Source organism: Tauraco erythrolophus, chromosome 20 (assembly GCF_009769465.1).
Source record: "Tauraco erythrolophus isolate bTauEry1 chromosome 20, bTauEry1.pri, whole genome shotgun sequence".
NCBI lineage: Eukaryota > Metazoa > Chordata > Aves > Musophagiformes > Musophagidae > Tauraco > Tauraco erythrolophus.
In genome coordinates, this window is record NC_141484.1 from 9,273,128 (window position 1) to 9,300,526 (window position 27,399).

At 52.5% G+C, this 27,399-nt stretch overlaps 1 protein-coding gene across 3 annotated transcripts in view; it reads right to left on the minus strand.

The window, feature by feature from the left end:
• The window catches only part of SEPTIN9 (septin 9), a 137,386-nt gene that overhangs the window by 62,807 nt on the left and 47,180 nt on the right, over nucleotides 1-27,399 (minus strand). The window contains exon 1 of one of the 3 annotated variants that reach the window (XM_086623884.1): nucleotides 6,741-6,795. The exons of the other annotated variants lie outside the window; for them this stretch is intronic. Coding sequence (XP_086480010.1) covers nucleotides 6,741-6,795 — 55 coding nt within the window. Of the gene's footprint in view, nucleotides 1-6,740; nucleotides 6,796-27,399 lie in introns of those variants that run through there. 3 annotated transcript variants of the gene reach the window in all.

Consider the following 27,399-nt stretch of genomic DNA (forward strand, 5'->3'; position numbering starts at 1 on the left):
ATGCCCTCACCACCAACCCCTGCCATAACTCCCAGGGTTGGGACAAGCTGGAGAGCATCCAACTCCCCAGGACCAAGGGGCTACACAACTTTGTGATGCTTACTGAAACTGCCACCTCTACTGCTGGTAGGACAATGGCACAGACCACGGTGCTCACAGTGTCGCCTGCCCTGAAATCCACAGGAGGCTGCCTGACGCTGGAGGTGCCTGCACCCAGGCAACAGACTGGTACCCCACCCCAGCTCTCCCTAACTTGGGTGCCAGCAACAGGGCATCTGCTGCAGTGTTGGGAGGATGCAGGGGGACGGACCACCTGACACCCACGATGTCTCACCTTCTGGCATGCAAACCAGCCAAGAGCCAGCTTGGATGGACTCTGCACTTGGACCACTGCTCCGAAGGTGTCCCCAAGTGCTGAGCTTCATCCAGCAACCTCACCAAAGCAATCACAGTAAAAGCCTGAGTCACAGCCATCAAGAGATAAGAGCCCTCATTAATCTGGGAGCAGCTTTTCAGAATAAGTTGAGGGTAACAATAAACCCCTTCGTTGCCCAAGGGCTACTCCTCACCAGCACCATTTGCACAGCAGGGAAGGGAGCGAGGAGGGGTCTCCCGCACCAGCACAGCAGGTGGGTGCAAAACGCTGATGCCTCCATGAGTAAAGCAGAGGAGTGCCAGGACCAAATGATACCCTGTGGGTATGAAATGAGAGCTGGCCAGGACATGACCCTAGCCCTGCACTGAAGGGCATGATGGTCCACTTCTGTCTCATGAAGAGTTCCCCAATGGACCCTGATCCCCACCAAACAGGCGCATCCCCATCAGGAACTGGACTCGGACCCATTGACTCATTTTACAGGCTTCAAACAAGCTTAACCAGGATTTAGGGGCACTTGGCTTGTTGCCTCCATGTCCCACCTCTAAAGTCCAAGAAGGTGCCAGAGCTCACTGCAGCAGGAGAAGGGAGGGAGGTTGGGAGAGGGAAAGAGCCTGTGTACTGATCCTGCAGAAAGACATTGCCTTAAATATCAAATATCAGAGTTAGAAACATGAATATCTGGAGTGATTATGGGCTCTGAAGTCTCCATTACTGTCTTTGGATTTATGACAAGTCCCAGTCCAGGCTTTTGCGGCTGCTGTCTGGGTCCTGGCTCCTGGGAAAACAGACTGAGCAGCTCCCTGCAAGGACGGGCTGAAAAACAAAATAAACCAGCACCCAGAGAGTGTGACCACAGGACACCCAGAGGTGCCAAGACTCTCATTTAGCAGCAGGTTTGCTGGCATGCATTGGCCAAGAGATGTAGACATGGTCACTCAAATATAGCAGGCATGACTCAACGTGTTCTAGAGCTGCTTCCTACTTACTCCACTGCCATAAACCACCAGCGGGCAACAAGCAAAGAGTAAAGCTGAAGAATTACTATATTTTAGGTGAGCTTCTTACTAAGGGAAAGATGCTACCAAGATCTTGGAGACTGGTGAGTACTTGGAAGAGTCAGTACGGTGTACACGCTACAAAACCTTGACTTACCTCTGGGCATCAGCAGTACGCTTGTATGGCCAAAGGAGCTGCCCTGGCCCCAGTGTAAAGACCCATCCTCTCTCTGTCCCTTCCCATCCAGCCACTTTTGAAAGGTTTCTTTATGATTAACGCAACACTGCGCTTGCTTTGCCCAAGACTGATCTCAAATGGGCAGCAAGACCTCGCCCACACCAGCCAACACTGGAAATCCTCCATGCTGACACAGAGCCAAGGACGTTGTGCTCCACACTGCAGTGGTTGCCCATCCCCAAGGACATGCAGCCCAGCCCTCCTTTCATAAGATGACTATAAACAACAACCTTTGGATGATCCTACATCCTAACCGGGGCCAGAGGCTATCCCCTAGAGTCCAGCTCACGTGGATGGACAGATCCGTGTCTTGTTCTTCCCTTTCCCACTCCCTCACAACCTTTTTATTCCCAAGGAACTAAATATACATAGAGAAAAAAATAACAATCCACAACGGCAGGTCTCCGCTGCTGTAACCAGGCAGATGTGATTTTTCCGCTTTGCGCATGAAAGGCCAGTTCTGTGGGAGAAGATACAACTTCTGCTGAGGAAGACACAACTCCTGCCTTCCCACAGGCACCTTCCCCTGGCTCCTGCCTCTCCCATCATGAGTTGATTTGGCAGAAAACTCCCATCCACTCCATCCTTTTGTCTCAGATGCAGAAACATAGATAGGAAGAGGGGAAAAAGAGAGAAAACTCTCTGAAGTGCCTGTAAAGCTCGTTTTTGAGGATATCAGAGGCGACTTGCCGTCTCGGAGCAGCACGCTACATCAATCAGCTGGGAGAGCAGCACTGGCTCTACCCACGCTGGGCTGGCGATGAAGAGTACCAGAAGAGATTAGTTACAGTATAATTTTTTTGGGGGACAGCCCAGGAAATCCAACAATTGATGTTCAGGAACTTTGCTTCACTCCTAGGCTTGAGATGATCCAAGATATAATCTGAAAGATCTTTTTGCATTTCCTTTTCCAGGCGTTGAACCTCTGCACACGTGGGATCGTTAGTCACAGACCCAGTCTCCCAGCCCACTGCCATGCATGTAAGCCCAGGAGAGCACCCATCCTGAAGATCCACAGCAGGGCTTACAGGAGAGACCCTGAACCCAAGTGAGATGCTTACACAAACATGAAGCCCATCTCCTCTCCACGGCTATTCACCATGTTGAATTCAAGCCACATCACCCACATAACATTATGACCATCCCTCTGGCGCGTTCCTGCTAATATTAGCGCAGGGTCGAGTCCCAGCATCCGCAGCACGCAGGCAGCAGCTGCTCCCCATGGCAGCAGGCATGCCAGCCCCGAGCAGCCTGGGGGACGCACCATGGTCACGTGTCCCAGAGACATCCCGGGCATTTGCTCAAGTAGATTTTAAGGATGAGCCCATGAGATTAACACATGTAGAAAACACTATTTCTAATATGGTCCCCTCCTAAAAACAACCTGGCTGATGGGCTTTTTCTCTTTAATGATCCTTAAAACCACAACATAACTTCTCACGACTCGGTACCTCATTGAGACAAAGCCTGTGGCTGAAATACTAGAAATACTGTGTGTCGGGTGGTGCAAGAAGTATGTGCCTGTAGGGAAGGTGTCCAATAGTAGGCAAGAGAAAAAAAAAAAACAACACTCCCTCTCAAAAATAAAACCAACAGAGAAGCCTTCCTACCAGCACTGACGGGTCTGGCAGGGCTGGAGGCTCCTTGCCCTCAGTGCCCAGCTCTGCACAGTACATGGCCGCTCCAATGGCAGCACTGCCAAGGCTTGCCCGTCAGTGAGCACGTGCTCCCCAAGGAGCCGGGCTACAGGAAACGAGTAAATCAGGGATTAATGACCATCAAGGAAGGCTGTCTTGTGGTTCTGCCAGAGCGAAGCTGCAAGCCCGTGTCCCCCCCAGGCTCTAGCTCCAGACATCACATTGAAGCCCATGGCACCACCCTGCTGCTCCACGCGCTTACAGCCCCACTCGGCATTTACCGTCACTCGCAGCTTGCACCCGCTGTGACGTTTTGTGTTTCAACATTACGAGGAAACGAATCTGGTGTTGACTGACAGCGTTGGCAAAGAGCGCTCAGCATCACCGCTGCCGACTCACCATCAGCAACTGCCAGCAAAAACGCACCTCGGTTATCCCTGGGACTCTGCTCAGCAGCAGCCACATCCCACCAGGGAGAAGGGCCAAAGCAGAGCTCCTCTCTTAGTACCAGGCAGTAGATCATGAGTGCACAGTGCTTTAAATCCTTAGCAGGAGGGCAAGTACCACGCCACGGAGTTATCTTTGGGCATCATCACAATTAACCAAAGCTGCGAGCAGGAGCATCTGCCCCTCTCTGCAGTCAAACATCGCACACACCAACACCCCCGGATCAACCAGCCTGCACAGGATCAGGATGGTCTGGGGCTTACACAACATTAACACGCTGCACAAGCATCCCACCACCCAGGTTGATTTGCTGTTACGGGTTCCCTTCCTTGCTGCTCAGGGTTCTGTGTCTGAGGCTCCAGGGAGCTGAGCAACCCCCAGCCCTCTCCGAGGCAGGGATGAGCTTGGGAAGCGCTGCCGCAACTGTGGCTGAACCAGCCACGCTTCCAAAGACCTGCCAAAATCTATAAACCCAAGAGCAGAACCGTTATGCTCTGTAAATCCTGGCAAACCACAGATCTAATAACGCTTTCCTCTATCAGAGACGAGGAAGCTCTTGCCAGGCAATAAGCAGGATTAGTGCCCTCCCCGCAAGACCTGCTGGCTCAGTGCGAGGTGGACGCACGTGCTGCTGCCTGGATGGGATCATCCCCGTCACGGCATCGGGCACAAGGAAGAACGCGCTCTGCCGTGCTGCGCTTCCCTCTCACGCGTTGCTTTGATTTAGAAACTAAACTGAAATTGAGCATCTCATACTCCTTCCCGCTCCCAAAGGGCCTTTGCATCCTCCTCGGGCTCACGGACGCCGCCAGCTCCCACGCTGGCAGCCCACTGCCAAGCCTGCAGCTCTCTGCCTCTGCAACGCTGCAGGTACAAGAAACCTGTCGGCCCTACACCGAGGAGGGATGCTACAAGAAAAGCAGGCAGGAGCAAGCGGGGTGACTCGGGAGGGCAGGCAGCGTGTGACAGACAAGAACAAAGAGGGCTCTGATGCTGGGTGATCTGGTGTTTCTGCTCCGTGGTATTTTTGGCTGATCTTTCCTGCTTGGCCACAGGCTGCCTTGGGCTGAGATACCCACCCAGCAGACACGAACACTGCATCTCCTGCCCTACAGGCTAGAAATTAATTGCCTTGTTCTTGGGAAGCTGCTATGCAACCCAGAAAACTAATTAAATTGTGAAACGGTAGCCCGGATCCCTGCTCAAGGGCAAGGCCAGACCTTTTGGCTGCAGATACGCAGAGCTTTCCCCAGCCTCTCCCTCTACACAGGCAGGAACTATAAAGCTCTCCACGGACTGAAAAAAAAAAAAAAACCAAAAAAAACACACAGCACTGCAGAGCGGCTCGGTGCCACCAAGGAGCACACACAGCCTGAACAAGCAGCCCCAGGGCTCACAGCAGAGCTTTTATCATATCCAAGTAAGGAATTACTCATTCTTCAGAGATTTAGATGCAATTGGGGCAGGCAAAAGAAAAGGCTGTAATTACATCAGCGCTCAGAGCCCTGCGGTGGGGAAGCTCGCGAGCCCCCAAAAGGACAGTTACAGTTACGAAGGCGCCGTTGAACCCCGAGTGCCAAACTGATGGTGTATTTGGGTCACTCTCTGTGTCCCAACTCTTGTTAGTCCCAATCTTCCTACTGGACGTGACTTTCCTGAGCCTCCTGCTAAGCCCTTCACCCCAACTTCGGCTGAAGAAAGTCCAGGGGCTGGAAAAAGGCAGAATGGCTGTGGCTAAATCTTACAGACAAGGGCTCCAGAGGCCCCAGCTCTGCCACCCGTTTCCTGCCTGACCTGGAAGAAGAACCCTCGTGCTCTCAGCTTCCTCAGCTACCCAGCAGGAAAAACACCACCGCGCTCCTTCCCGAAGGCAAGGCTGGATTCCGCGGGAGGCGGTGAACTCGGCTCAGCCTATAGCTACACGCGCAGCCCCTGGATAAGCTTTCACCCCGGCCCCCACATCTCCGCTATTTCTTGGTTGTTTTTTTTTTTTCTCTAGAAACCGCTGCACAAAGCTCAGTTTGGGTCACTGCCAGGACGCGAGAGTGCGCAGAGACGGAGCTGCTCTTCCAAAACTCTGCTCAAGAAGATGAGCTCCCTCGAGCCAATCTCTCAATGTCTGCTTCAAACGAACCCCCCCCGCCCCTCTTCTGCCTGTCTTTAACTCTCGTACCCATCTGGCAGCAGCACGCTTCTCCACTAGCTTATTTTTTTGCCTGAAAAAGCCAGCATATCGGGCAAGAGCCACAAACACCCCAGGAAAAGGCATCCTCATTCGCATGCCATGGGGATCACAAGGAGACAGTTCATCGGAGAGCGAGGCAACGCTGTCGGGCAACTGGAGCTCTGCCATGGGACAACTGCAAAGCTTTCTAGGGCCGGGCAGCTCCCACCATGGACTTGAAACTTGGATTCGTTATCCATCTCCCACTATTCTAGGGCTGCGTTTGCAACCAGAACCTGGGAATCGACAGCAGGGCCGATGCCTGAGCTTTCACAAAGTTTTAGCCGTGGTTTTTTCAGCTAAAAAAAAGTCTACATAAACCAACTGAGGAAAGGCAGGAAAGGAAAAACATCCCGTAAGATCCTGCCTCAGCAGATAACACCCGGGCGCAACGCTGCTCCGAACAAAAGACACCGCAGCCCCGCGGCGGCACCGACAACCACCGGCCCCCGGCTCCGGCGGTGCGGGGTGGCCGCCGGCCGCCCTCGGGCACCCCGCTCCTTCCAGCCCTACCACCGGGCGGGAGCGACCCGCGGCGGGGCCCCGGCAGCGGCCAGGGCCCCCCGGGCACCGCTGCGGCGGCAGCGGCGGGGAGAGGTGGGGGCAGCCGGACCCCGGCAGGGTGGTTGGGGGGTGTCCCAGCCCCACTCCGCCGCGACCGTCCCCAGCCCGGCGCTTGCGAGGGGCGCGGGAGGCTCCGCGCTGCCCAGCCCGGCACAGCGGCAACTTCTCCTGCTTTTTCCCCGGTTTAACCCAAAAAGTAGCACCCTCCAGCCTACGGCCGAGGCCCCCCCCCCCCGCCATCCCCGGGGCCACCCACCTTCGAAGTCGGAGATGATGCCCTCCAGGTGGGCGTTGACGGCCGGGTCGGCCATGGCGGGGCGCGGGGCGCTGCCCCCCGGCTGTGCGGGGCGCGGGCGGGCGGGTACGCGCAGCCGCCGCCGCCTGCGGCCGAATGAATGGCGGAGGGCGAGCGGCTGCGGCCGCCCCCCGCGCCGGCGGGCAGCCTGCCATGCCGCCCGGCCCGGCCCAGCCCAGCCCAGCCCGGCCCGGCCCGGCCCGGCCCCCTCGCCGCGCACTGGCTGCGCCCCACGCCCGTCACACCGCCCCCCCCCCTCCGCGGAGCGGCGGGCGGGACCCCCGCACCGCCCCGGGTGGGTGGAAGGGGCAGCCGCGGGAGCCGGGCACTGCCCGCCCGGGGGGCAAACGGCGTTTTACAAACTGGAGCTCGTCCCGCATCGCATCCCCCCCGCCCGGGGCCGAGCACGGCAGAAAGGACGGGCTGAAAACACCCGCGCCTGTTCAGCGCAGAGCCCGCGGTAAGAGGTGACAACCTCGGGCAACTACGCACGGATGCCCCACCGAAGGGATGGCACCAGCCTAAATGGGTGGGTTACACAACTGTCCTTGAGCACCGATAACCCATTCGCTTTCCAACTCGCTTTTGCTTGGAGAGGAGCAACTCGGCCACCTTCCTCTATTTTTATAATTTCACAAAATCAAAGCAGAGCACTAACTAGCAGTGCCAGCCCATCACTACCGAATCCAAGCCGCTTCTGCAGCCAGCTCTGGAAAACCACCACCGAGGCAGCAGAAGAGGCTGCAAAACCTGTCCCAAAGCCGAGCACACCTGTGCCGAGCCCCGCGCTGCTGCAGCTCGCTCCTCTCTGGCCAGAGCCAGCGAGGCCAGTGCCAGCTCTGGGCATGGCCATCAGCCCCTTCCATGGCACTGCTGCCTTCCCTCCACCTCTCACACCCTCTCCGTTTGTGCATCATTCTGCTCATTATCTGATGTTTCTCCCTTCCCATGTTGATTCAGATCCTGCCCTCTTGACCTCTCTTTTTATCCTCCCCACCCCGTGTTGCAGTAACATCATTTAAAAAGTGATGATACTCACTGAAACGTGTCCAGGCACATCAACAGGAAAATAGGAATTAATGGGCTGGGGTTTTAGTCCACGTTGGGTGAACCATAAAGAAAAATTATGCAAAACAGTAGTACAGCTACTGTCTGTTACTGCAGAAAGTACATGCTTCATCATTTGTGGCACACTTTGAATTTTACACTTCTAAAGTCTGCAAACACCACAGACTCCCCCAGAATGTACGTGAACCAGAAAATGAAACCGACAGCACCAATTTCAGAGACTCAAGAAGTTCCAGGTTTTCCATTCTGTTAATAGCTTGAGGTTTTAATCCAAGGAAAGACACTACTTTAAAACATGAGAACTGCTTAAACAATCTTGAGAACGCACTTTCAAAATAGAAACATGCTATTTTAAGGTAGATACAGTGGTTTTCCACCCCTCTCACAGACAAAAGTGCTCAGCTCTTTCATTTCTTGCACTCCCAGCAATGTCTGAAACCAACATACCCCAGCAGTGCAGAGAGGAGCAGGTTTGCATCTCTGCAATTGCAATATGGAAATGTAAATGCCCCCCCATGCAATACACCATCCGTAAAGCCACCGGCGCTCGTCTCCCCGGCAGCCCCACTGCCCGAATGCCATCGCCTGTTCATAGAATGGTTTGGGTTGGAAGGGACCTCAAAGATCATCCAGTTCCAAACCCCCTGCCATGGGCAGGGACACCTTCCACTACACCAGGTTGCCCAAAGCCTCATCCAACCTGGCCTTGAACACTTCCAGGGATGAGGCATCTTCAACTTCTCTGGGCAACCTGTGCCAGTGTTTCACTACCCTCTGAGTGAAAAATTTCTCCCTTAGATCCAATCTAAATCTCCCCTCTTTCAGTTTAAAGCCATTGCCCCTTGTCTTATCACTACATGCCCTTGTCAAAAGTCTCTCTCCAGCTTTCCTGTAGGCCCCCTTTAAGTACTGGAAGCACCTTGGAGGAGAACAGGAACGAACGTGGCCCTGCAGCTCCCGTGCCGCTGGGCTCAGCGCCCGGGTGCCAGGTTCCTGCCGTCTCCCCGTGCTGGCTGACCCACACCCCCGGCATTGATTTTCAAAAGAAAGTGGCTTTATTCTTCTCTAATGCTCACATGCAGGTCACATCCGCAATCCATTTCAAGCAGGTAAAAATGTAGCTGTCAATAATTAACGCAGTTACTGTGAGAGAAAAAAGTTACTTTGTTAAAAACTGAACTTCTTGCTGGAGGAGTAGAGCCTAGATGAGCCTTTTACAAAGGCTGTTAAGCATGGTAACTCCCTGGAACACTCTCACTGCAAGATGGCAGAATGGATTTAAAGGCGGAGGGGAAACCAACTAAGACAAACTAAAAATCGATATTGTAGAAAAGATTTTAAAAAAGCAATAAGGTTAATCTGAGGAAGGACCAAGCACATTTTTTTTTTTTTTTACGTTCAGGCTGCCCCCTTGCCTACTCCATAAGATTCAGCATCAGACCCACTGCGTGGAGTTTGGTGGCACTCTGAACTAGGTCACGCCGGGATTGGTGTGGCACTGTGATGAGGACTCTGCTTGTGAAGTCAACCAAAGGCAAGAAGTAGTAAATCACTAGAAAAAAAACCCTATGATTTGATGAATTCTGAGTAGCAAGTGTCAACGATGACAGCCACCAGTCTCACTAACCTGGTTGAAGAAGCTCAAAGCTCTTCAGCAGAAGAAGTTGAGGCAGTTTGGTTTAGTCTCGGTTTCCTTGGTCACTCTGCATTACCTAAGCAAAGACCATGTTATCATCTGGGATCTAATAAAGGTTTAGCAAATCAACAGGGCCAGAGGAGAGCCCCAAGAAGTGTGAAATAAAATATCCGGACTATAAGTAGGAGCCCATTTTCATTAAAACCAGCTGCTTAATAACGCACCCATATGCACCTAAGGCACTGAGAAGGGGAGAGAAAGATGGAAAATTACAGCAACTAAAGAATAACAAGAATATCCAGAGCTCTAATAGTAAATATTTAAAAGCAGGAAGGTATGTAAACAACTCACTCCACAGCACATAACCCTGCTAGTAGAGGGTTACAACTCACTCCACAGCCTGCTAGTAGAGGAGGAGTAAGCTTTCCTCCGGGGAGATAAGCCCATCCTTCTCTCTCCTGGAGACTTTCTTGCACCTTTATCCGATTTAGCCACGGTCAGAGGCATGGCTTTACAAGACATGGTCTTCTTACAAGACCCCCCCCAAAAAAATAAATCATTCACTTGTCCACAAAACAACTAAACACCATTTTCATCTGGTTTTCTGCCTGCATCCTTAACCCAAAAGCTTGTGTTTAGCTAGACGTTTCTGGAAAGGCAGGCAAGCCTGGGAAGCTGAGCACCCATCCCAGACGGACGGAGAATCCACCACCTCCCCTGGAATTTGTTTCTGGGGCTCCACGTCAGCATAGCACAAGCACATGTCGTACTGCTCATCCAAACGCCTGGCTTTGCCCTTGTCTGGGAGATCGAGAAGATTAAGGACCCTGAGCCTTCTCCTGATGAAAGATCTCCCACACTGATCACATCACCTACACTCCCTTTGATAAATTAATCAGGTTCTGCTCCTTCTGTCCTTTGTGTCAGGTATTTTCTTTGGTCCCTTACTCACTTATCTGGCTTTCCTGCTCCTTTCTCCCAACGTTTCACAAGTGTTTGTCACTGGGTTTTTATTTTACTAAAGACAGAGAACTCACTTTTCGAAAGAGAGACAGCAGATCACATCTCTTGCTTGCTGCTCCCTTTGCTTACACAACCAAGGGTCTCACTAACTGTTTGTATTGTACCAGAGGACTCACCTCGAGCTCCTGGTCAGCTTAGACCTTCAGGATACTTTACACAGCAACTGCTGTCCAAGATACAATCCCTGTTCTGCAAACCACTGGCTGCAGGAGGGCTTTAAGTCAATGACTTTGCTTGCTGTATTACGTTACAATGGAAATATTTCTTGTTTCCTTACTAGCACAGGCCACCGAGGGCATCGGCTGCCCAGCCCTTTTTCCTTCACCACCACTCTGCTCTTCAGATGAGCAATAAACTTCCTGCAAAATTGCTTTGTTGGCCTAGATATGATTTCCTGCCCCCGAAAAGGCAGGCTGTAAAATCTGCTGATCATTGAGTTATAGACACCAAGCTAAAACTAGATTGATGCCACGATAGCTGGCAGATGCAAGAGACCTTGACTTTTGTCCCCTGGGTACCTTATCCCTGGGCTCTCCTGCCCTCCAGGCAGTGATGTACCTCCAGGGCTTCTCCAGACCACAGCACAACCTCCTCCAGAAGCACCCAGTGCCAGTCACCGCCTCTGCCCTGACACAGGTGTGGGGGGACCAGGATGCAGAGCAGACCTAAGAAGTCCCTCCAAGGAGATAAAAAAAACCCCAAGGAGATGGTAGGTATCAGAGTTAGCAGATCCCTTATCGAGACAGGCTAAGGCAGAAAAGGGACTTTCCTATCCACACGTTTTAAACAGCACCGTACAGTTTCCTTGCAAGCTGCTAAGAATGCAGTTTTTCAGGCAGATTTTCTTCCTCCCACAAGTCAGGGTTTTTCTGAACCCGTGCAGCTCTTATCGGTCTCAGGATCTGCTGCAGTCATGAGCACCAGGCGCGGTTAGACGAGGTGGCATGAGTCATCAGGGCTACTTGAATCTTAAATTCTCTCCTACACAAAAGCAGGTAATTCATCCACAGCATCTTCCTTTTCCGCCTCCTATTTTAATTAGTAAACAAAACTTTTCATTGATTCTGGCCTCTTCATAAAATGCTTTGAAACTTACTGACCCAAAGTGCTACGTAGGAGCAGCTAAATAGTATTATTAACCTCCTAATGTTTCTGTTGAGAGTCCAAATATCTTTTCTTGCTGGTGATCACAGATGACACATCCCTCCCAGCCTTTCCAGGGAAGTGCAGTGTGTGGGTGGAGGCTTTTTCACCGTGCAGCACCAACCCCCAGCACCCATGGTGGTCCAGCATCCCCACAGCATTGCTTCAAGCGGGAGCACAGGGCAGCACCATCCACTCGGCTGTTGTCAGACAGGCAGCACCAATGCAGGGCAACAGGTAGAAACAACAATATAACAACCCAAAAAAGGCAGATTTTGAAGGTGAAGGAATGGCAAGTCACATCTCTTCTTTCTAAGCCAAAAAAAAAGAAGGCTGTTGCAATTGCCTTCCCTTCTGCTCCCCACACCTTCTGAGCTCTTGTGCTTCTGCCCAAAAAAACACTTCTGCTTCCAAATCCACCGAGAAGAGGCACAGTGATCTCCAAATTACAGACGGGGAAACTGAGGCAAGTAATAAGACAAGACCTGACAGCAGTGCTGAATCCAGCCCCAAGCTCCTTAGGAAGTGTTGGTGTTACTGGCTGGGTACAGTGAGCACTCTGGAAGGAAAACTAGAGACCCAGTTCCCATCACCTCCGCCCATGCTTTCATGTAGATGACGGCATCGCTCCAGCCTGGCCGATTACGCAGGAATTGTCACAAAAAAAAAAGGTTCTTTCCCAAGACTTCAGGCTCTTCCTGCTTCCAAAGGAGTAGGAAATACAGCCAGGATGGCCACACTTCAGTGCTAGTCACACTTCCCTTCCTTTACAAGGAAACTAAGATCATGGGAAAAGTTTAAAAAAAAATTCAAAATAGTTTTGCTGATTTGAGATTGCTGGATGAGTAACTGGTTTTCTAGATAAAGGAAACATAGCAAGATACTCCACGGAAAAAGTCGGATAACCTTGAAGACCAGATAATAGAAATTGGATGAAATCTGGAAGAATGCCGGAAGGTCAGTATCTAAAGGGCTTTTAATAAAGTTGTTGTCCATGAAAAGCACATCAGTGAGAAGGACCTCGCTGCACCAGTGGGTCCCAGTGTGACCACCAGCCTCCGACGCCATGCAGGTAAAGTGAGTGCCCTCCTAAAACGCAGTAATGAGATACTTTCAGCAGCAAAGCAGACATCACCAGTGTTTCTTCTTGAGTCATCCTGGCTACCCAGCATCAGTAGCAGTGAGCAGAAAAGAAGGCGGAGAGCAGATAGGACCTTTAGAAGCAGATGTGCCACAGGTGAGAGCTGCTGCAGGCAAAGATCACTGTTGCCAAGGGAACAAAAAAAACCCCAAACCAATCCAAATCCAAACATGATTGTGGTCTAAACAGGTCAATAAGAGCTGGAAAAGAGAAGATTTTTTCTTCTAGTGATGGGAGATACAGAAGGACTGCTGTGAAATCAAGGCGGCAAAAAGCCAAACAAGTTTCAAGCTGCTTACAGGAAAGACCATGCGATACGGGGAAGGAGATGGTCTCTGAGCCTACAGCTTCTCAGATATTCACTGCACAAATAGGGGAAACAGCAAATGCAGTCCTCTGGGACAACGCTGGAGCTGGGAGGCCCCATCGGAGCTGGGCAGATGGAGGAACAACCACAGACACAAGGTCCCTGAAGCCTCTTCTCCCCACCTCCAGCAGAGAGACAGCTGTGAAGAAGATCAAGGCTTAACTTCATCCTAGATTTAACTCCATTAAGTCAGCGTGCAGAGTAGGTACCGGCTTGTTCTCAAACAGGACAAGGGAACGCATCGCTTATGGCTACACTGAGCAGGGCAAGCAGAGGACCCACATGCATCCTCTCACCCTGCTAATCTGAAAACACAGCTGAGGACTTCCTGTGCCCGACGTGCGCAAATTCTTCATGGCCCCCAACACCTCCCCTGCCTCCATGGGGATTGATGAAGTCACCTGGGTTTACACCGGTGCTGAGGTGGGATTCAAACCAGGCACCCGGTCCCACTGCCTGCCAGCAGGAAGGATGCCGTGGGTAAGCACCCGCTGTGCTCGGATCCAGCAGCACACGGCTGGGCTGGGGGGGCACAGCTCTGCTCCCCACGAACACCCTCCTGCACACTCCGAGCCTCGTCAACCCAAACAACTTTATTCGGTGATCTATATACACGAGTCAAGCTCCTAGCAGGCCCCACCGACCTCATGCTGGTGCCAGAGCCCAGCTTGAAGCGTTTCACGTGGAGCTGGCAATTCCGGCTATTGTACATGCAAGAGCCTGGAAAGGAAAACATTGTCCTGAGCCCGGGCCAGGCGCATTGCCCAGCCCAGCCAAGCACACCCCCAGCCGCCTCGGTGCTCCCAGAGGGGTCCCCACCACACCGGCAGAGTGGGCTGGCAGCCTCCGGGCCTGGGAAGGGAAGCACAACTCCCTGGTGTTGATTAAACAGCAGGGGACGTTTGCAGGGGAAGGAAATGGAAAGAGGATCAGGAACTGCATCTGCCTGAACTTCACGCAGTTAAAACAAACTCAGTCTCATGCCCTTGTTCTTCTCATTTGGTTTGAGGTCAGACTTTCCTACGAAACTGGGAGGTGCATTTTAGGATCCAAGCAGAAAAGCTACTTAATTTAATTATTTATAAAAATATTAATTATTAATTACTGCATTTTCAAATGAAGACCAAACAGGCACAAAATCCAGCGTTGCATGACAGCACAGATGTTTTAGTAGAAACAAGAGGCTTCAGAAACCTTGCTCATCCTCTGATGAGTTTAACACACACATGGCACAGCACGTTTCCATTGCGAAGCTGCACGGACTCCAGAAGAAATTGCAGAGCCTGGACCTCGAGGTAGGGAAAACCGCCCCCCCGTTTCTACCGTCTCCATGCCATGGTAGTTGCAGGGGGGAAAAAGGGGAGGCGAGGGTCAGCCAGAACACCAGTCCTCTCGGAAAGTGGCTGTTTCCATTACTGCAAACTTCCCAGCAGTCCCTAATTAGGGAGAACTTGCAGGAATAAACAAACTGGCAGCGCTACACGCATGCACTCCGATTCCAGATGTGCATGTCTCATTTTCACGTGGTGTCCGAGGCAGGGCTGGAAACTTCATCCCTGCACAAGGAGTGGAGGCGGCGGGGACAGCGTGGGCTCCCTGTGCCAAGCCCAACCCTCCGGCAGCCCTGCAGGTGCAAATCCCACACATCCTGCACCCAACCGCCTTGGGCACCATCCCTCTGCCATCCCACAGGGCCACCAGACCCCCGCGGGACCCTCCGGTTCCTGCTGCAGAGCCAGGAAAGCAGCTTTTACAGCCCCTGCCTCTGCGCTCTCAGCTGCCTGCTCACGACCTTTTCAACCCAAAACTTTCCAGTCATAAATATACCAGCTCATGGCAGGAAACTTGCTTTTCTTCTACTTCTCTCCTGCTTCTCAGAGAGCCTTTTCCAGCAGCTCACGCTCCCTGCGCCAGCCCCTGGTCGTTTCTCCCGGCTCCTCCGAGATATTTCAGGCATGCAACAAAATCTGCCACAGCACAAAGACCCTAAAACTCCCTGTAAAAAAAGAAAAGTGCCACGAGCTTCAGGTTAGGCCTCGAGGGCAGTTATACCTCCTGATCTCCCTGCTTACCATCAAAGGTATTATTATTATTATTCCTTTTTGACATAAACCAGTTTGATAAGAACAATTCCCAGATGGAGCCGCAGCCCCACACCCACTGGGCTTCCTCCGGGCAGCACAGACACAGCACAGGAGCTCACTGCACAGTGAGAGAAGGACACAAGGGCAGGAGGAAAGGAAGGAGAGGAAGAATGAACGCAATTTTCCTTTCCTTTTAAAGGCTTTGGCAAACGCCAGCAAAACCACCACTGGGGATGCCGAGGTGTGAGGTCAGCATCTGTGCAGCACCGAGCACCGCTGGCTGCTTCCCCTTTGCTCCAGCTCCATCGTGCAGGGATGGAAAGGGTGCAAAAGTGGACAGGCATTGCTGCAGGCTGCATGCTCCCATCTTCACATCGGTGGGAATTTGGGTGCCCCTGGCATCGCCCTGCGATGGCCTGGCCAGGGGAACCCTGTCCTCAGCTCCACCACCTGCACTGCCGCTGCCTGGGAGAGCTTGGCGGGTCCAACATAGGCACATACAGAAAATGACACAAGATCGGTGCCGTTAAACTCCTGGGCGCAGAGAGTGCAAATGAGAAAGAGATGGGCCAGCCTGGACACAAGGAGGGACCCTTCAGTGAGGGCAGGGTCTGCCTTGGCTTTTACATCTCATTAAATTGTCCTCTTGAAAACTTTATTACAACTCTTTCAGACTTACACAAGAGACATAACCAAGGTAATCCCCCACTAACCAGATGCCAGGTGGACTCCACGGTCCCAGCTAGCCAAACTGCACTGGGCACCACTAAAGCAGCAACCCCAAGCTGTGGGTTCAAGGGATAGACTCCAAACAGAGGAGGCAGCCCGGGTACTCAGCCTCCAGTCGCCTCTCCTGCAGGAAAAACAGGGCAGGGTGAAGGGGATGGCAAAGCCCTCTCTAACTGGGTCTCCCATCAGCACCCAGCCTTTGCTCCTCCCAACATCTCTCAGACACCCAGTGCTGCTAACACAGACTCAGCCTCTTCTACAGATGCAGAAGTTGCGCAGTTGATTAAAAAATCTGGATTAAAAAAAAACAAACCACAAACCAAACTTTATTCAACATATAAGCTTTTAGGGGAATTTCCTTGACTTCCTCTCCCCTTCACGTGCTCAGCCACTTCTGCCAGCCCCAGCTCTCTGTGTGCCTGTGGGATCCCCGCTGCGGGGCACTTGTTTCTGCTGAGATTAAATCAGTACTGCAGGAGGGACCTGATGCTGTCACCACCACCCTGGGGCTCACCCTGTCTTCCAGAAGACACTGTCGACACCAAGCCTTATCCAGGGCAAGACCACACTTGGCCTTCCCCCCTTCCCGCCTGCCCCAGTGCGGCTTTCCAAGAGCCATCTCTCGGCACGTGTCACAGCTGACACACGCGACGGGGGACGCTGGAGATTTCAGCCTCCAGAAACAAAAGAGGATTAAAAAAAAAAAAAGTCATCTGGGAGATGTGCTGCAAACAGGCCAAAAGCAGGGGCCGTCCAATATTTGCCCTAAATGGGAAAGAGGCCCATGAGCACGCCACGGGCAGAGCACCAGCCACGGAAAGAGACGGCACCAAGCCAGGCAGGAGAAGAGGAGATTTCCAGCAAGCAGTATAAGGGGGAGAGTAACTCCCCACTGGCAACACCCCCAACAAGCACAAAGCCCTGGAGATGGGCTGAGTTTGGAGGTCCTGGAATGGGCTGAAACTCAGAGATGCTTCAGCAGCATCTGTGTTGCCATCACTGCAGGACACAGCCCCTCCCAGGGCACTTGTACCAAGCCTCTCGCTGCAGGCTGCCGGGCAACTAGCTCTGCCACTTTTGGCTTTAAAGGAGGACTGCAGAGTCCAAGTGTCCTGAATGGGCAGAGCTGGGTCTGCTCCCTCGCGGTGACATTCAGGGCTGGGTTATCTCCACCGGCACGCAGCCCATCCTCTGTTTGCACCCATATTCCCTGCAGCCAAGCCCAGGAGGGAGAGGACAACAAGGCAAATTGCCCTTCCAATGAGATGTGTCCATCGCCATCACACCAAGCTGTGCCACAACATGAAGTTCATATGGTTCTCACTTGCTGTTAGCGCTTCTGCCATCTCCAGACTGCCCACAGCTGTCTCCACTCGCCACCCCACCTTGCACGCTCTCCGCTGAGCTCAGCCTCACCACGCTGACTTTTTGTTAAGGCTTCATCTTAATTTGCAGCGCTAGAGCCTATAATAACCACACCAGGTCAGAGAGCATCGGACTAGATGTTCCACCGACAGAATTAAACTGCCCTTGTTTAGGAGAAGTTAAAATAAGGTAGAAACAAAATCTGAAATGTTTTTCCTTATAAAGGAACGACAGGAGGAAAGCGCTGCCTGCGTTAAGCATCAGCCTTTCTCGTTCGGCAGGGACTGGCAGTGTCTTAAGCTCGAAGGATGTTGTTATTCCCAGGCAAGGAATCACAGAGCAGACCAACGCAGCCGTGTTTATGTTAACACAGGGGACTAACTGCCAGACCTGAGCTCTGTCTTTACATACCTTCCTTCTAGCCCCAGCTTCCAGAAAAATCCCCCTGCACCACAGAACCCCCAGTTTGGTTGGTTTAACGACCAGCTGACACTCCTGAGAGTCAAATAAAGCTGTCCTGCTGCCTCAATCCAGCACCCGGGTCCCAAGGGAGTGTTCCTCTGCAGAAACACGTGCCTTGACGGATCAGCAGCACCCGCCCACAAGGACCCTCGATCACTCCGCACATGCACACCGTTGCCACCAGCTCCAGCCCTCCAGCTGCAGGTCTGCAAATCCCCTGCCAGGGGCATCTCAGCTGTGGCTCCAGCTTCACTTCTGTAGGTGGTTTCCAAACAAGTCTTCTCCGTGACGTTTACTTGTAATGTAGGAGAGCATTGCCAGCCAGCTGGACGATGGACAGTTATTTCATACACTGCAGAGAAGTGCCACTGGCCCAGAGCAGCTCTGGGTGCTTGCTCGGAGCCAAGGATGGTGACCTGACCATACTAGCAGAAGTAGGGCTAGGCTGTCCCCATCCTCACCATCGCTTGCACCAGCCCGGGCACTTAGCAAGGTCTGCAAGCGTGATGGCAGAGACATGCTCTCGTCCAACTCTGGTGAGCCAAGCATCGTGGAAGCAGCTAGAGGCTGATTCACACATCAGCAGTCAATTACTTGGAGAAAGAGGTGCCCACTTGGTCACTTGCCAGCCTGCAGAAAGATTTAAGACACCAGGGAATTGAACCTCCGGTCCAGATATCACTGGGGCCAAACAGGCCACCTCCTTCTCTGGCCTCTGGGAGAGCCCCTGGCAGCACAATAAAAGGAGTATTTAGTAAAGCTACAGACTCGCTTGAAAAAACTTGAGGACGATGAGCCATATTGCAGCCAAGCTTCATATAAACACGTTGATAATGATGTTAGCATCAGTGCTGGAGACGAAGAGGGCTGCACGGCAACAGGAGGCCTCTCTGTCTGCCTCAAGAAAGCCCCTTTCTTGCAATGCACATGTTTAATCCATGATCTGTGTCTGCTGCCAGCCACGTTCATACCAAAACCTGCTCACCTCATCTATCTTCTCTATATCCATGGATTTACATGAAGTGGGAGTACAGGCAGAATTGCAGGGCTTGCTCACAAATTCCACTCTCTTCTGTGCTGTCCTGCTCTTTGGTGAAACCTCAGTCCTGTCTTCATTAAACACCTTCATCAGAGTTTAATACACAGATGGAGGCCAGCGATGTCGTGCAGCTACAGCACCCTCATGTCAGATACAGCTCAAAGCTTCAGTGTTTTGCATCTTTGATGAGGCCCATCCAAAAAAACCTCTTGGACATGAAGATCTGTTTCTCCAACCTATCCAGGGGACACATTTGCACCTGCTGTCTCTCAGGGCAGAGAGTTGGGGACATCCTAGCACTGAAAGCCAACGTCACTTCTTGCTCACAGAGACCCTTCCTGCACACCACATCCCTTTTGCACCTCTTGGAGAAAGTCTTGTCCCAGCTCTGCTCTGTGGACAAGGAACTGCCTCACCAACCATACCAAGTTGCTTGTTAGCTGAGATACGAACACAACAGCTACAGCACCAGATCATCCTCGGTCTGCTGAGGATAACATTAGGTTTGGAACACTTGGATTCACTTTTAGTCACGTTGGTGCAGTCCCACAATAAAGCCTGCAGGCTCATCTCTAGGCGATCGGTCTTGACTTGGCCGTCGCTTTGATTTGCATCACTCAGCAGCTTTGCTGATTGCTTGAGAAAATGCAGGTTTGCGTAGCTCATCTCTGCAGCCATCGTGACTGAAGATTGATGAGCTCCTGGTCTCGGAGCTCAGTCAGCCGTGTGCTGACTACGCTTCACAACCGCACAAGAACATAGACACTGCACGCTCGTCCTCGCAGAGGAGACAACGTCAGCAGAAGTCAAACTCCTGTAAGTGCACTTGTGAAGACACTTCACTGAGTTCAAAGAAACAACCCTTCCTCCTCAGTTATTGCTACCAGCCTACATCTTTTACACATGCTGACCAGCTACAGCCTGCCACAATTTTCATGGTCATTCCTGTGTAATAATAAACACTTTATTAAAACTATGGAGCAAGCTCTCCACAGTATAATGAATATTCATGCAGCCTTCTGCAGTGATGAGCTGGGATCCCGGCACAGTACAAGCTCTGCAAAGTCTTCCCTACCCGCTTGCAAGGCACAAAAGCGTGGGAGTTGAACAAGGATCAGTATTATCCACTAAACCACAGGATGAGCTTTGCAGGAACTGGCAGGCTGGATTGCTTCCAGTCGCTAAAGAAGGCAAATAGTCCATCCCAGTTCTCGCATACCAGATACGTCGAGCATCAGCAGACTCGAGAATGCCAAGACAACTCATCCCCGTCCTGAGAACCGGGCAGTCTCCCTCTGCACATCCATAGCGATGCACATTACTCAGGGGCAGAGTGGTTCTATCAAACAATTCCCTTTATTTTCCTGAATTAGGCATTAAAAAAGCATTTGAGCGCAGCGCTTTCCTTCTATGTCTAGTGAACGTTTAGCTAATGGAGAGAAGAGCTGGCAAAGCTCAAGGAAGGCTGACAAAAGAATAAAGTGAAAGAAAAACTTCATCTTATAGGGAAACAGCAACCAGAACCAGCCACAGCCGCTCCACACCGAGGCACAGCCTGGGGTTTCACTGGGAAGGTCTGACTGGAGGTTACAGTACACAGCAGAAGGATGGTTAGCAGTGGATCAACTGGGCATCTCCCAGGCAGAAACATCGCAAGCCAGACACAGTTCTAGATGCCCCATGTTGTCTTGGGCTTCCTGAAAAGTTTCCCATCCCAAAGACAGGGACCTCTTTGCATCTCATTGCCACTCCTGATCTTTTACATGACGATAACTCTGCCTTTGCTCCACATCCAAGGAGAGACTGGATGTCTATCTTTCTTCTATCGCAAGGGCTCCCCCAGCCCACACCAGACACCCAAGGATGAATTTCCAGCCCCAGCAGTTAGACCTGTTAGGCACTTACAGGATGTACTTGGTCTGCATTTCCCTTAGGTGTTTCTCCTGAGGGAGCTGTGCAGCTCTCCTGGAGCTGCAGCACTGGAAGGTCCCGTAGAAGCAGCCACAGCATCACCCATCAAGATTCCCAGAGCTCAGTTTTGAGGAGAACAAAATCTCCCAGCCTGGCAATGAAAGAGCCCCACAACACAGTATCTGCGCTTTTACTTCCTTTCCTCTCTGACCTTCACGCCCAGAGCTGGAAGCTCCTCACAGCCAAGCCTGCTTGGCGTGAGCGTTTTCTCAGCTTGAGAGCCAAGGAAATCCCCATGGATTACAGCCTGTTGCTGCATGTGTTGTCAAAAAAGCACAGCACATCAGAAATCACTAGAAGGGCAAAGGACTGTTATGTATGACCCAGACTTACTGCTACTCTCCTTCCCCAGGACCCCTGGAAATCGCAAAGTATCCTGGATTCAAGGCAAACCCATGAAACACAGCTCCTCTAAGCCCGTGTCCTCCTCCTCTGCTTTCCCGCTCCACCCAGCCCCAGAAGCTCCCAGAGGTGTGGCATCCTCCTTTGCCTGCCAGCACGGAGATAAACCTCAACTCCTACGCTTTCCTAGAGAGAATATCCTGATCATTGTGCTGCGGGTATGCAGGTCCAGCTCCTGCAGCATCCCAAACTGATGGCCAGTTGCATCTGCAAGAGGGGTTTAGGAAGACACAAGGAGGTGAGAGACTTCAGGTGGAGCCGTACAAGCATGTCAAAGCTCCTGACGATGACCTTTGCTGTGCAGGTACCCCAGCCTGCTGGCTCGAGCCTCTTGCCAAGTGTGAATTGGCTCCCAAGAGCTTCTGCAGCAGCAGCGGGCACTGGGCTGACCCCAAGCCGCAGCACACACCCCGCAGCGGGATCCCAGTGGCTCTGCTCTCCCCGAGGTCGCTCCCATCCCTCCTGACCTCACAGAGCTGCCGAAGCTTCTGGTGCAGATCTGCATCTTGCAAGGGACCGTCAGCAATTTGCAGATTGCGTGTCCTGGCCCCGTCTATAAAGCAGGGATGTTTATATAACTCGAGGAAAGCGCCAAGCGCAGCAGGATTCCAAGGGACTATGCTCGCTGGTGCTGGTGGAGCTCTGACAGCCCACATCGTTGAGAATCTACCCCTAACTCTCAACACCAAAAGGGCAACTTCCTATTTCATGGAAAACAGCAAAGTCCTTGCAACCTAAGATGTTCCTGTTCACAACACCACAAACAGCTGATGAGCAAGGTACTAAATCCAAACGGCCACTTCCAGCGCTTCCGGAGAGACACCAGCTCCCTGCAGAGCAAATGCTGCATCTCTGCTGGAAAACATCAGGTTTGTTGTTTGTTTTTAAAGCAGTCTCTTTTCCATGTCAGGAAAAGGACTGAAAACCAGTCTGGCTTCATTGTTAAAGTCCACGCAATACGAATGAGAGGGCTATGAAGGGGATGTTTCTGATAGGTTGTTTCGATGATGGATCTGACATATCTGCTTAAAAAACCCGTCATACTCACTTGTGAGCAACTGTGGGCCTCAGAGCGAGGCTTTACAGATACTGGCAGCCCTTGACGCTAATTAGCTTTCCTAAAGACAAGAAAAACACTCAAAACATTGAAGAGGCAATGAAGCGACAAGCCAGGGACCTGGGAGCCAAAATCTAAAGTGATGAGAAGGAAACGTGACAGTCACTGAGAGCTGAGGACCTTGGACAGGCAGAGGTGGGAACAGTGGAGGTACATGGGCTTCGGATGGGGGTGGTGCCTCCGAGGCTCGTGCACCATCCTCACACAGATTGGCACGCTCTATACATCCCATGGACACTGCTGACCTAACCCGGTTTAATGCAAGTCCTATTTACTGTTTAAGCAGAAAAGGAAGCGTGAGAGACAGCGAGACAGTTCAATTAACTCAAATGGCTTCTCCCACATGGCCAGAGGCAATTAGGGAACAGTCCTGCCCAGCCGCGCAGGACGTGCATCAGCTCCTGAAGGGATGGAGGCTCCGTTGTAGCTGGGAAAAGCAGCAACTGGAATTTCAACTCCAAACACAAAGTGAACTTCTGTTAAAGTTCAGGCAACTTCTGCCCCCTGAAGCGATCCTTGGTTTTACACCACTATGCCCTCCGGATTTTAAGCCAGCAGCGGTGAAATTTGATGGTAAAAGCTTGTGCTTTGGGTACATTTATATGTCAACAGCGAGCACTTTTTAATTCGTGGGAAGACCTGTCAGCAGAATGTCCTGAGCACATCCAAGGTGCCTTTGAACAGCACAAGCGACACAGAACCGGATTTCCCATGATTTATGTTGTGCAATGCTCGCTGCTGCCAGGGCACAGAGGGGCTCCCACCAGAAACAGGGCGCTGGCGGCCACCGAGACACCATGCAGCCTTGTACAAGAGAGTTTATCAAAGAAAAGGAGTAAGTTGCTTGGCTTAGATGACTGCTTAGTGCTGTATGATGAACACTTTCAATGCAGAAACATGGGGGCCATGCTTCCTGCCTGTTTTTCAGATTCACAGAGTCATCTGCATCGCTCTGTGGGTGACCAGCAGTAAAACAAGCCTCCTCTTGCTGTGCATGGGGTCTGGCAGACGAGCAAAGCTTGGGGGAGCAGGCAAGCCTGAGCTTTACCAGAGATGGAGCGGGGTCCAGGTCTCTGCTGTCCTGCAAGAGGAAACGCCGTACGCGGCGCGAGGAGGGGGAGGAAGGCATCAAGCCAAGAAAGGGAGAGCTCAGCCTGAGTCCCCACCCCTGCTGCTGCCAAGCCCTCCCGATATCCCTCCCTCGGCCTCTCAGGTCCTATTTCTCCAAAACACTCAGTCTTTTCTCCTCCCAGGTCTGCAGTGCTCCCACCCACACAGTTGCCTTGCAGCTCTTCAGCCTCTACAGCTAAACCACCTCTGCATCGCTGTTGCACACCTCCTTCCTCCACCCCACGGTCCCCGTGCTGCTGGCTGTCCCCTTCTTGTCTTTATACAGGGCAAGATTAAATTTCCTCTCTCCAGCTGCAGATGAAGGCTCCCCCTCTCTGAGCAGCCTCGAGATAGCGGGGGGGCTGCAGAGCAGCAACAGAAGCAAGTGGAGGACACCAGAAGTGAGTCTGAACTGATTTGGGGATCGACTATGAGATAAAAGGCCAGTTTTAGCACCCCAGCTTCAGTACAGCCCTGGGTGCACGTGTGTGTCTGAGCCAAGCGAAGACCAATGCCATGACACACGTCTTGCGGTATCATTTTGGAGCAAGGCTAGGAGCAGGCAGCCAAGTCACGTACCTCAGCCAACACTGAGGGCATTACTCAAGATCCAGCAACGTTCCCCATGTTCTCACAGCACAACCAGTGAATAGTCCGAGCAGAGAGCCCAGCACTACCAGTAACACCAGTCTGCTGGAAAAACACGATGAGTGAAGCAGAGAGAGCCCCTGAGCACAACCTGCCCTTAAACAGGCCGCTCCAGTGGATGTCCCAAGGTGGGAAGAGGTACAAGAAAAGGAATCAGGAACAGCCTTTCTGGATGGAAGCGCTGCTTTCCGCACTTGGCTCTTGCTGCACAGGGGAGCGGAGAGGGAAGGGTTTCCTGGCTCATGGCCAATGCTGCTGTTCCTCTTTTGGAGGATATGCCTTCCCCAGGGTGTGTTTCAACAGAAAGCATGAGATACACAATTTCCATAGTTCACTTTCCCTCTCCACCCACTGGGAATTTTTCACGTTTTCGGAAAATAAAAAAACACAACACCTCAAAACACAACCAACCAGCTGCTCACCAGCCATGGCTGTTTCCAACAGGGCCCCCTTCCCTGGAGAGCAGCTGTCAATACAGATGTCAACCAGTCCTTTTTAGGCAGCTGAAGTTGAGTTTGACCAGTTCTCCACTTGGAGTGGAGAACATGAGGGAGGAAAGAAGCAGTAAATATTTTAGGTGCTGAAGACCACCCCTTCCTGGCCCAACAGTTCATCTGCTCTCAAAGTTGCCTGCTTTGCCTCTATCCTGATAAATCAGTGAATACTTGCTTAAATACAAGCCCTCCTAGTGAGCGTTTCTGGAGTGGCAGCTCTAGTCTTGTAGCTCCAAGTCCCATTGACCTCACGGAGCCTAGAGAAGCCACAGGGAAGGAGAAAAGCAAGAAAACAAAACTGCTAAATGCTTCAGGGTTGGGGAGGAGGAATCAGGGGGACAAACTGGGGGAAATGGCAGGCCCGTACCAGGAGAAGATCATCATCTCCAGGGGCAGAGGGAGCAATGTTTAAAGACTTCGGCTGAAGGTCACCAACGAAAAACAGTAGGGAAGGACAAATGGGTTTATGTGCCCTTCCATCTCTGTGGTGAACAGAGAAGGATCAGATAGCTCTTGCCAATGAGTGCAGAAGAGACGGGACGTGTAAGCTGGTGTTTGGCAGTGCTCTAGCTGTGAACATAGCACCAGCTGGTGATTTTGCACTGCTCAACACCAGGGTTCCTCCAGAGGAAGCTATGCCTGCACTTGCCGTGCCTGTGGTGACCGAGGGACAGACATCACAGGCTAGGAATAAATCCCATATTCTTGCTCTTTGGCCTACGCTCCCCAGCAGAGATGGATCCAGTGAGAATGATTCACATCTCCAGCCCAATGTTCAGCTACTCCCCAGCTCCACATCTCAAGTTAGCACCAGCCATTGCCTTCAGCCCGCAGGGAGCTAAATCCCAGTCCCTGCCAGCATCCCAAATGGGTCAAACTCCCAGCTTTATCGTGACAAATCCCTCCCAGCTGCCCAGCCGAGGATCCTGAAATGCCTATTAAAAGCAGAAAGTGTCTACCTCATTTTCCATATAGGAAGTTAGAGCACACGTGTTAAATGATTTACACAAGGATACAGAGTGACTTAGTGGAAGGGCAGGAAGGGGACTCCAAGAGCTCAGCTTCTCATGGCCACCAGATCGTTCCCTCTCGCTGCAGCTTAAATCCCGACTCCCTGGTAAATAAAAGCCATGCCAAAAGGCGGACCTGTTCGGGACCCGGACACCTCGGTGCTCTTAGCAAGGCGGTAAGAAATCCCTATTTCGGCTGGATCAAACCCCTCCGTACACGCGCGGAGCGGAGTTTACTCGCCCCCGCTCCAGCCCTCGGAGCCGTTCGCCTTTTCGCAGCGAGCCCAACCGCGGTCCCGCCCGCTGCCGGCGGCGGCTCGTACGGAGCTCCCGGGGCACCCCCGGGGCGGGGGCAGGGGATGGGCGATGCCGACCGCGGGCAGAGGTTCGGGGCAGGGCAGGGGGACGCCGGCGGCCCCGCAGCCCCCCCCCCCGCCCCGCGGAGGCTCCGCTCCGCCCCGGGAGCCGGTCGGGCAGCAGACACCGCCACCTAACGGCACCGGCCCCGATCCCGGCCACCTCCAGCCCCCCGGTGGCAGGCCTGTGCAGGAAGAGGCAGCACCCAGCGCACCCCCTGCCCCTCCTGCTGGGGGTAGGCACCGGCGGACAGGACACACTCATCTCCCCCCGCTTTTCCCCGCAGCCAGGAGCAGGGCAGGCATCCCAGCATCGCCGCTTCCCCGGGCTGAGCATCCCTGCCCTGTCCTCGGGACCAGGCATCCCACGACCCGCCGGTGACAGGTCACCGCTGCCCAGCCCATGGGCACCCCCGTTCCCAGCCCCGATGCACCCCTGGGGATGGAGATGAGTCACTGGGAGTGAAAGACTTGTGAGTCAAAGTGATGTAAGACTGAAGCCTCTGGGGATGATGATATCCGCCCTTAGCCCTCTGGGATACTGGGATATGGTTGCTGATAACCTCACTTGAAATGCGAGATGACCCCGTGTAGGGTCTTGCAAAGTCACTCCAGGGACCTCAGTCATCTGGGCCCAGCAGGCACCTACTTCTCAGAGGCATTCGGGGGTTACTGAAGCCAATCAAGAGGATTCTTACACAGGGATCCCTTCCACATACGTGCTAAAAAAGCAGCAAGAAGTTTCCAGACTGCTCTTTACAGGGTACAAGGTTTGCAAAGACCAACTGAAGCAGTTCAAACAGCCTCTTCTCTTTACAGGCGATGTAGTCAAGGAAACAGGTCTCTGGACTGAAAAGTGGGAGATCTGATGCTGATCACTTGTGCAGCCCCAGGCAATTCACTCTGTCTCTGTACAAGTTGTCAGGACCTTGTCTCTAGGTACACCCACAGCAATCATCACTCAAACACTCTGACCAGAGCTGGGGTCCCTACAGCACTGTCACAGCAACATCAGTAACAGCAGTTCACACAAAACACTCCTGGGCAGAGGAAAGCACCGCCACAGTCCAGGATGAGCCTCCCAAGCCAGGATTCCCACCAGGCCAGGCAGTACTTCCTAGAACTGCTTAGATGAGGAGATCTTGAAGCTCTTTGTTCATAGACCAGTTAGAGCCAGGGATCAGCTGGTACAACAGCTCATGGACTGGTTGGTACCAGGTGCTTCTCAAGGTGCAGACCCTCACACAGGACCAGGCTGTTTTTCTGGGCTCAGATAGGGCCCTGCCTAAACCTCAAAGTCCAAGTGAACATCTTGGAGACAGCAAAATAGAGCCTGCGACTCGCTGTAGCTCATACAAGTTTGTGGCACAGGGACAAAACCCCAGACCCAGGCACGGAAAGCAGCCTCACCCACAGTGCTGTGCAGCTCTGCCCAACACAGCTGCTCTCACCAGT